Genomic DNA, 10,705 nt, shown 5'->3' on the forward strand with positions numbered 1-10,705 from the left:
CCTCATTGTTAGAGTTGGCCTGTCACAGGTCGCCTCTGAGGATGTGTGGAAATCACTCGCCTCATAGATCTCCTTTAAGGTTCAGCCTACTTGATGAGGTTTAAAGTAAAACTCTGGAGGAGAAAAAAAAAGAAGAAGAGGGAGGAGAGGAGGCCCAAAGGGGAGAAAAAAAAAAGGAAGGAAGGAGGCCGAAGGGGAGGAAAAAAGGAGGGGGGAGGCCGAAGGGGAGGGAAAAAAAAGGAAGGAGGAGGTCGAAGGGGAGGGAAAAAAAGAGGGAGGAGGCCGAAGGGGAGGAAAAAAAAGGGAGGAGGCCGAAGGGGAGGAAAAAAAAGGGAGGAGGCCGAAGGGGAGGAAAAAAAAGGGAGGAGGCCGAAGGGGAGGAAAAAAAAGGGAGGAGGCCGAAGGGGAGGAAAAAAAAGGGAGGAGGCCGAAGGGGAGGAAAAAAAAGGGAGGAGGCCGAAGGGGAGGAAAAAAAAGGGAGGAGGCCGAAGGGGAGGAAAAAAAAGGGAGGAGGCCGAAGGGGAGGAAAAAAAAGGGAGGAGGCCGAAGGGGAGGAAAAAAAAGGGAGGAGGCCGAAGGGGAGGAAAAAAAAGGGAGGAGGCCGAAGGGGAGGAAAAAAAAGGGAGGAGGCCGAAGGGGAGGAAAAAAAAGGGAGGAGGCCGAAGGGGAGGAAAAAAAAGGGAGGAGGCCGAAGGGGAGGAAAAAAAAGGGAGGAGGCCGAAGGGGAGGAAAAAAAAGGGAGGAGGCCGAAGGGGAGGAAAAAAAAGGGAGGAGGCCGAAGGGGAGGAAAAAAAAGGGAGGAGGCCGAAGGGGAGGAAAAAAAAGGGAGGAGGCCGAAGGGGAGGAAAAAAAAGGGAGGAGGCCGAAGGGGAGGAAAAAAAAGGGAGGAGGCCGAAGGGGAGGAAAAAAAAGGGAGGAGGCCGAAGGGGAGGAAAAAAAAGGGAGGAGGCCGAAGGGGAGGAAAAAAAAGGGAGGAGGCCGAAGGGGAGGAAAAAAAAGGGAGGAGGCCGAAGGGGAGGAAAAAAAAGGGAGGAGGCCGAAGGGGAGGAAAAAAAAGGGAGGAGGCCGAAGGGGAGGAAAAAAAAGGGAGGAGGCCGAAGGGGAGGAAAAAAAAGGGAGGAGGCCGAAGGGGAGGAAAAAAAAGGGAGGAGGCCGAAGGGGAGGAAAAAAAAGGGAGGAGGCCGAAGGGGAGGAAAAAAAAGGGAGGAGGCCGAAGGGGAGGGAAAAAAAGAGGGAGGAGGCCGAAGGGGAGGAAAAAAAAGGAGGAGGCCGAAGGGGAGGAAAAAAAAGACAAAAAGGAGGAGTAGAAGAGGAGGGTGTCAGAGGCTGTCTGCGTATCTCTCTCTGTAACGTTATCTGGACTTTTCTTCTAATCACTCTACACAAAGCCAAAACTTCCAAACCTTCATCATCGTCGTCTTCGCCCGGCAGGTTGAGATGCGGTATGGACAGAGTCATCATCTCCCACAAGGTGAGGCCGAACGCATAGATATCGGCCTTATCAGTGATGACACCACCGTCCTCCAAAGCCTCCTTTGGTTTCCAGGACTCGGTGCCAATGTAGCAGGCCTTTGGATCGGTCACTGGGGGGGGGGAGAACACGAGACGGGTCCAGTCACTTATTGGAGAGATTCAGCCACAAAGGATATCAAATCGAATGTGTTGGCACCAAATGCCTCTGCAAATCCAGATACTACCGTGTAAACCAGGGGAAGCCAAACTCCGGCCCTCCAGCTGTGGTGAAACTACAAATCCCATGAGGCATTGCAAGATTCTCACAGCCACGACTCCCGGAGAGAGATACATCGTGGGGTTTGTAGTTTCCCCACAGCTGGAGGGTCAGAGTTTGGCTACCGCTGGTGTAAACGAAGCAGAAACATCATCATTGTGCTGCACATAACCTGGGCAGAGAGCAGAGCTGTGGGAGGGACCCAGCAGGCTCCACCCACTACAGACTTGCCACACCCCCGGCTTATACTGTCACTCACCGGTCATGTTTTCATCCAGATGCAGAGACACCCCAACATCACAGATCTTAATAGTCTCAAAGTCGCCTTTGATGACAACGTTGGAGGATTTCATGTCTCCGTGGAGGATCTTCTTCTCAATGTGCAGATACTGAGGAGACAAAATCATCCGACAGGAAATCAGACCGACAAAACCTGAACGAAGTGAGCGATCCCCGGACCGACTAGCCATGGGAGGACCGGCTAGCCATGGAGGACCGGCTAGCCATGGAGGACCGGCTAGCCATGGTGGACCGACTAGCCATGGTGGACCGACTAGCCATGGTGGACCGACTAGCCTAGACCAGTGGTGGCGAACCTATGGCACGAGGGGCCCTCTGCTGGCATGCCAGCCTAGGTTTGGATTAACATGCGAGCACTGCCTGAAAATATGCCCGACCGTCCCGCATCAGGCTTATTAGGGGCCGCTCGCTGGGGCCTCTCAGGGCCCTTATAGACCATCTGAGAGCCCACACAGCACCCCTGAGAGCAAGCCCCCCCCCCACCCTAGACCTACCTTCAGGCCCCCTGGCCCCATCCTAGACCTCCCTTTAAGCCCCTAGCACCATCTAGACCTACCTTCAGGCCCCCTGGCCACACCCTAGACCCACCTTCACGCCCCCTGGCCCCACCCTAGACCTACCTTCAGGCCCCTGGCCATATGTAGCGCTACTTTCAGAATAACCGGAGCAGGGAACGGGCCCAGTCCCTCCTCGTTCCGGGCTTCTATGAGGTCATTCAAAGATTTATCGCCACCGTACTCCATTGCAAGACACAAGCTGCCATCTTTAGACTTGGTGAAGGCTCGATAACCTGAGGAGGGGAAACAAAGTACATCTAGAGGGCTTGATCACACCAGGTCCATTGAGCTGCGTTTTCCTGCACGCATGTACGGTGTGAACAGAGCACGTCGAAAACAATTGTCAGCGAGTTACATCATCGCTCCTCCAATCACAGAATGACTTGTGGGCAATAGTGAGGAGGGGCAGGTGGTGGGGAGCATTGTACGGCTTGAGCCTCCCCCAGTGCTCGGCACTATATGCGAGATGGTCCCATGAGGCATTGCAAGACTCTGCCGGTCACAGGCATGCCTCCCAGAGCTTTGGTGGGATTTGTAGTTTCTCCACAGCTGAAGTGCCGGGGTTACCTACCCCTGGTCTAAAGGCCAAAGGGGACAATGGAGATGGAAGCCAAGCAAGTCCACACCTGACTGGAGGAAGCCACTACAGTAGGGGTGGGCAACCCCGGCCCTCCAACTGTGCTTTACGTATAAGCACCATCATGCCTGTGGCTGTCAAAGCCTTGCAATGCCTCATGGGACTTGTAGTTCCACAACAGCTGGAGGGAATTGCCCACCCCTGCTCTACAGTAAGCCTGCCGTGAGGGTGAAATATGGGGCTGTGTTTATAATCCTGAAACAAGTATACAGATCGGGAACATCGGAGAGAATAGGATTTTTGTATTCGCCGTGAAATAATAATCTGCGTTCATTGAAGGACACTGCGATTCTCGCTGGAACATTCGTTTTTGGCCTAGCGCCTTACTCCTGCAGGTGGCGATATAACCCCCGATGGTCCAGTGATCTATGGCTGTGTCCTTCCATAAAGGAAAGAGAAAAGCACTTTATCTGCATACAGTTTTACGTATTAGTGACTCCAAGTATTGAAGCGAGAGGACCATTATGACAGCTAGGTACGCAACTAATTCAAAGCAAAAGGCAAGCAACGGCAGCCTCCATGTTGCCCTCAAGACAGGGTTCCTTTAAGGAGAACTATTGGGGGGGGGGTTGGGTGCTTTTCACTCACCTCATAGTTCTAGCCGGCCTGTGACAATGAGACTGTCACAGGTCGGCTCAGTAGATCGGGTGGTGAGCGAACACATACCGGCGTTTGCTCACCTCTCGATCCTGTCACAGCTCTCTGCCGTGACAGGGGAGGGACTGGATTCCCCTCTCCCCGCTCCGATCCGCCAGCGCTGACTGGAGGAACGGACGGGGGAGGGGGCGGGTACAGCTGGCTCTGCCTCTAGATAGGCAGAGCCAACTGTCACTCACGCAGCTGGGCGGATCTCGACATCGATGTCGGGATCTGCTCCGGCGTCTCAGTATACCGCGAGCTGTAGCTCCCTATATACTGAGCTTAGAGTGATGGGAGGATGCTAGTTTGTGTCCTCCCGTTACCCTGAGGAGAACTATGGGGAAAAGCCCTAACCCCGTAGTTCTTCTTTAATACCTAGAACAATCTTTTTGTTACATCTCTGTGGAAACAAACACTCGGCATTTACCAACAATGTTGGGGTGCTGCAAGTCCTTCAGGATCTTGGCCTCCACGTTCAGCCGTTCCTCATACAGATTCTTGCTGGATTTGTCACACTGCTTGCTGATCTTCTTGATAGCCCACGGGGAGCGAGACAAACCCTTCGGAGACCTGAGCAACGAAACACATGCAGACGGACTGACAGCTGTAATGCAATTCAAAGCCAAATCATTTTTTTTTAACCCAGGACAGAAGCTGGTCACAGAGTTATTTTACCCCCTTTGAGGCAGAAAGTGGATCCCTGCACCTCGAGAATAATGACAAATACTATGTTGCATCAGAGAATCAGCGGCGGGCACAGGCGCATGGACCTAGTTCTGATGGCAAACAGCGCTATAATCACAGCAGATGTCCAGAGCCTGACCACTTCAACACCAACCCCCTCCCCCATCATCATCATGGACTCAAAACCTCCACTCCCAGATGTCCAGAGCTTGACCACTTCATCACCGACAATCATCCATTCCCCCATCCATCATGGACTCACTACTTCCATTCCCAGCAGATGCCCCTCTTCTAGCAGCATTTAACCCACTTCCTGTGAGCCCATGGTGTCAATGCTCCACCCCACTCAAGAGTATGCTGCAGACAGGATGTGAGGTGATGATCTCTCTAATAGGGACACAGACAGCAATAAAAACCTAAGAGTCTCCACCCACTACAGGCTGCCTGCAGAAAACTACAGGAGGGGGCGGAGACAAGACCGGTCACCCTGTACAAGGAGAGAGAGAGAGCAGCACTGGCCGGTCTTTATTACAAGAGGGGGCGGAGACAAGACCAGTCACCCTGCACAAGGAGAGAGAGCAGCAGTGGGCGGTCTTTATTACAGGAGGGGCAGAGACAAGACCAGTCACCCTGCAGAAGAAAAGAACAGCAGTGACCGGTCTTTATTACAGGAGGGGGCGGAGACAAGACCAGTCACCCTGCAGAAGAAAAGAACAGCAGTGACCGGTCTTTATTACAGGAGGGGGCGGAGACAAGACCAGTCACTCTGCAGAAGAAAAGAACAGCAGCGATCGGTCTTTGATATAAGAGGGGTGCGGAGACAAGTCAGAGCACCCTCCAGTCATTGTCCGTGTAGTTGCTCAGATGCAGGACCTGTCTGTATTACATGTGCATGTCATATGCCGTCTGTCCACCCCTCCCCCCCCAAAGACAAGGGTAATGTTGGGCTCACCTCTTCATCAGGTACACGCTGACTCCGGTCCCATATCCAAACTTCTGCATGAACGGTGAGGCCGGGATGGCGAACGCCGGCGACGGCGTGGACACGTCTGTGACAAATAAAAGGTTCAGTTCATCAGTCTGGAGGCCGTCCATGCTTTCCAGAGACACACACATAGGCCCAGCTCACCCGCGCGCCACCTTGCGCAGGAGCAGCACATTCCCAGGCAGATCTTGTGAAGCTTTTGGCAAACCTGAGCCGACTTCCTGACACAGATCCCAACAGGAGCGCCAACTGTCACTGCAAACAGGCTGCCAGCGGGCACTGGACAAGCTTCAAGTAGCACTGAAACTCGCAGAAGCCGGCTAGCAGCTCGTTTAAAGGGACAGTTTACCTTCAATCCACATGCAGGACAGCTTTGGACGCAGATCAAAACGGTTTCCTCTGATTTTTATTTGTTAAAGGAGAAGTATGGGGTCAGTGTTTTTCCCCCATAGTTCTCCTTAGGGTAACGGGAGGACACAAACTAGAGTCCTCCCGTCACCCTAAGCTCAGCTACAGCTCGCGGTATACTGAGACGCAGCAACGGATCCCAACCTGGACGTCGGGATCCGCCCATCTGCGTGACTGACAGCTGACTCTGCCTATCCAGAGGCAGAGCCAGCTGTACCCGCCCCCTCCCCGGTCCGTTCCGCCAGTCAGCCCTGGAGGATTGGAGTGGGGAGAGGGGAATCCAGCCCCTCCCCGTCACGGCAGAGAGCCGTGACAGGATCGAGAGGTGAGTGAACGCCGGTATGTGTTCGCTCACCTCCCGATCTACTGAGCCGACCTGTGACAGTCTCATTGTCACAGGTCGGCTAGAACTATGAGGGGAGTGAAAAGCCCCCCCCCCCCCTCATAGTTCTCCTTTAAAGCTTCTGCTGCTCGTGCTGATGATATATGTACATGCCCCCGAGTCCAGCCTGGAAGAGCGAGACTCCCCGGTCCTCCCCATACAGCGCTTACACCTCCGTGCTCACCAAAACGACAACTTGCCCTTTAAAAAGGATAGCAAACAACAGAGGTCACCAGGCCGGCTGCCGATCACGTGATCGCAGAGATTGGATGTCACAGTGACCGAGAACTGACAGGGATCACGCGGTCCCTGTTCTGGAGGGGCCCCAACCTGAGCATGGTCCACGCCAGAACGGTGGCGCCGGCTGTACACATATGTGGCAGACGAGTGCTAAAAAAAAAAAAAAAAGCCACATACATACAGATGGCAGGAAGGGGTTAATGGCGACCTCCCACATATATACATACGGTGAGTGTTGCGATCGCGCCCCACTGGGGGTCCGGGGGACACAGCGACCGACAGTTCCCAGTCATTGTTTACACCTCCCGGTCACATGATCACTGTGACAGCCAGGAGCACCAATCACGTGACCAGGACTTTCCAGCATGAAGGATCCCAAGGGTAAGCCCCCAACGCTGCTTTATTGTGACGCACGTGAGGTGAATGGGCCCCGAGCAGGGAATAGACAGGTTCTCTTTGACACCGGCTTATCAGCACCGCTACATCTGCCATGTTTTCATGTAAACAAGTCCCAGCCCCCCTCTCTCACCCGAAGAGGTCCTCCTGTCCACCTTACGAGGCGTCTTGAAGGCCTCGAGCGACGCAGCCCCGTCACTGCCGTGCACCGACATCGCTCCGGTATAGAAGTCACTCACTGGTCCGGGCCCCTTCTCCGATTCTCCCGCGTCTGCTTCAAACTCAGCAGCGCGCGCGCTCCCGATCCATGACGTCACGCGCGAACAGACAGAGATAGGTCCCTATCTCACATTCTACGAACGCAGAAGCGAGAGCGTGCGCGCGCACATCCTTCCCTGTCCACCCCCCTTTGCCCTGACGTCACGCAGGAGGGAGGAGACATGGTTGGGCAGGGCAATGTGTGGACGCCTGTGCTTGGCGAGCACGCGCGCGGCTGCGTGTGCGCGCCGTATAGAAGCCGGAGGGCGGGGGACAGAGGCGCTCCTCAGCATGGTAGAGGTGGGAACTTATCAGAATCTGGAGCAGTTGCCTATAGCAACCAATCAGCTTCTCTCCACTGTTTGCTCAAAAGTGAAAGATTGAAGCTGATTGGTTGTTGCAGGCAACTGCTTTCAGATTCATTATTGGTATTTATATTGCACCAATAACTGACAGAGGGTCGATTTATCAGAGCTGGGCAGCTGTGCACGGCAACCAATCAGCTTCTCCGTTTCATTTTCTGTTCTTATCTGAACAAACTGAAGAGAGAAGCTGATTGGTTGCTGTGGGCAACTGCTCCAGATTTTGATAAATTCCCCCACCCCCTGTGTGAGTTATATAGAAGCACATACACATCAGTCCCTGCCCTCCAAGAGCTTACAATCTGAGGTCCCTATCTCACATACATACATGGCTGATTAACCTTCCAGCATGTCTGCAACGTGGGAGGAAACCCACGCAAGCACAGAGAGAACATGCAAACTCCATGCATATAGTGACCTGACCGGGATTCGAACCGGCGACCCCCAGTGCTGCAAGGCATTAGTGATGAGCTCGGGCGTGTTCGCAAGCGCCTCGCGCCGAGCCCGCCAGGAAGCCGTCAGCGCACAGGGCCAATCACAGGCACCGAGCCATTTGCAGCTGCGGACCGGGAACATGTCTCAGTGCCTGTGATTGGCCCTGCGCGCTGACGGCTTCCTGGCGGGCTCGGCGCTTGCGAACACGCCCGAGCTCATCACTACAAGGCTTACGTGATAACCACTGAGCCCCTATTCATTATTCAATGTCCATTTTTTTAATTGATATCTCTTTTTTAAGCCCGTCGAAAGCTCCAACTCGTTGAGATCTCCAACTGGTGACGTCACGTCCGATGACTTGCCAGTAGGAGATCGAGACCAGATGCCGCTGGTGTGCGTACGGCAGCCGCGGCGGTGTAAGAACCCTTGTCAAATTCCCGAACTCCCATCACTGCGCCTGTGCGGCTTCACAATCCCCGTCGGGTCCTCCAACCCCTATCAGTGCGCCTGCGTGGCCACCCAACGCTCGGAATATTAGCTATTAGCCAATCATTGCAAACCAAAGGCAGCCAATCAGAGAGCATCTTCTGCTAACAGATTGCATGTGCCATCGGGTTGGGCGCGCAGGTGCAGCGACGCAAATTGTAGAACTTTATTCCGCTGTTGGGTGGCCGCACAGGCGGAGGGGTTTGGAGGACTCGGCGGGGATTGTGAAGCCACGCAGGTGCAGTGAGGGGAGTTCGAGAATTTGACAAGGATCCTCAAACAGCGCCATCTTGTCTCAAGCACCTCCTCACCGGACATGACGTCACCAGTTGGAGATCTCGACGAGTTGGAGCTTTTTCGACAGAACACTGGCACACGGACCTTGGCGACCTCCGGCGCGTCACTTTGTGAGAGCTCGCACAGCTGACGCGCATATAAGCCCGCGCGTCAGAACACTAAGGCTGGGTTCACACCTAGGCGTATTGTATATGCGCGTTTGTCGCGCGGTTCGCGTCGTGCGTTTTTACCGCGACAAACGCGCGTTTCCGTTGGCTACTTGGCTGTATCCCAATGGAAACGCGAGACCGAAACGCCCCAAAGAAGTACATGTACTTCTTTGGGCGTAGGCCGTTTTGTAGCGCGTTAGGGACGGGCTGAAATACGGCAAGGTGGGAACGAGACCATTGAATACAATGGGATTTAGATGTTTGAGCGTTTTGTAGAGCGTTCGTCGAGCGTAGAACGCGCTACAAAACGTTCAGGTGTGAACCAGGCCAAAGTCCCTTGAGTTGTTACGTGCGAGCCGATTGGCTGAAGATGCAGCCTTTCATCTGGCCGCGCTCAGCTCACGCACTGCATGCAAACGTCCGCACCTCGCAGCTTTGCTTCGCACGCTGAGTGTCACGGGACTCCAACGTGAAGGAGGAGGGGGGGCTACTTCTCTTCCCCATGGTCCCTACTCCCTATGAATGAATGGAGGGGGAGCTCACTCAGGGTTTCAATAGGGGAAGCTCGTGCACGAGGGACGGAGAGCATTGTGGGTAATGTAGTTTTTCCACGTCGTTCCCATTGTGCACGGCAGCCTGGAATGAACACAGACTGCCTGCAGACCACAGAGGCGGCCATTACTAAGGGAGAGACATGAGCAGATGAAGAGGACGACTGAAGTAAAAAGTAAGTTCCTGCGCTCACGTACGTGCGTATGCATCCTCACCCTGACGTGGGGGGGTACGGCTGCGCCCAGGATCCTGGTGTCCTATATTTCAGCAGGCGATGCTTGTTCAGTAGAAGTGATCGGCTCTGCTGTACAGCCTCCCAGATCACTTGTAGCAGCCTGCGGTTGTACTGCATCCCCGCACCCCCTACACTGTGCTTTCCGGGGTCCCCCCGCTCCTGTAGGGGACAAACAGTGTCAGGATGGGGAGTGGGAGCGGAGGAAGGGAGGAACGTCCATTCCCTGACCTGCTCTGTGATCAATCACAGCAGAACTCTGGGTAGAGTTTTCTTACCCCTTGCAGTGGTAGCTACCCTGCTACCCTTGCATTGGGGTTACCCCGCCCCCTTCCGCACTGCAGGGGTTAGGTGCTCATCTTTGTCTTGGTGCTAAAAAAAAGTTCTGCTCACCCGATCCTCCAAGACAGCTTGCTCTTAGACTGTTGCCTGGAGCCTCTCTTACCCTCCGCTGCCGTGGTCTTGGCAGGGACCATAATGAGGCAGTCGGAGGTGGTAGCCTCAGGCGGCTTCTTATTGGGCGGCGGTAGGGTAGCCGCGCTGCAAGGGTTAAGAGCACTTTTTGCCCGGAGTCCTTCTTGGGTATACCAAGGCTCCTGCTGCAGCCATGATCTCAATATCATTTTTTCCAGCAGGCGAAGCTCATCGGGTACCCGGATCACTGGCTAGGGTTGCCACCTGTCCAGGATTCACCCGGACAGTTCGGGTTTTGAATGCTGTGTTCGGGTTTCATAGCAGCAGAAACCCGGACACAAGATGTCAGGGAGACAGGGGCAACCAAAATTAAGATAGGGACTACTGGCCCCCCACTGAAGATAGTCTCAACGGTGATATTTACATATGAATGGGTGGAGCTATTTACATATGAATACGCCACCACTCATTCTCCCAAAAAAATGTCTACACGTCGCTTGAGTGTTCGGGTTTTGCTTGAAGAAAAGGTGGCAACTCTATCACTGGCACCAGCCTGCGATTGC

General features: G+C 54.2%; 1 protein-coding gene across 1 annotated transcript in view; it reads right to left on the reverse strand.

Annotated features, from left to right (window-relative positions):
• The window catches only part of PBK (PDZ binding kinase), a 7,552-nt gene extending 360 nt beyond the window's left edge, over positions 1-7,192 (reverse strand). Inside the window, exons 1-6 of the mRNA XM_018568473.1 lie at positions 7,091-7,192; positions 5,499-5,595; positions 4,290-4,432; positions 2,650-2,819; positions 1,989-2,118; positions 1,404-1,583 (exon numbers count right to left, since the gene is read on the reverse strand). Of these exons, the coding sequence (XP_018423975.1) occupies positions 1,404-1,583; positions 1,989-2,118; positions 2,650-2,819; positions 4,290-4,432; positions 5,499-5,595; positions 7,091-7,172 (802 nt within the window). The 5' untranslated portion in view covers positions 7,173-7,192. The remainder of the gene's footprint in view (positions 1-1,403; positions 1,584-1,988; positions 2,119-2,649; positions 2,820-4,289; positions 4,433-5,498; positions 5,596-7,090) is intronic.
• Between the last annotated feature and the right edge of the window lie 3,513 nt (positions 7,193-10,705).

Source organism: Nanorana parkeri, unplaced genomic scaffold, assembly GCF_000935625.1.
Source record: "Nanorana parkeri isolate BGI_ZX_2015 unplaced genomic scaffold, ASM93562v1 scaffold1192, whole genome shotgun sequence".
NCBI lineage: Eukaryota > Metazoa > Chordata > Amphibia > Anura > Dicroglossidae > Nanorana > Nanorana parkeri.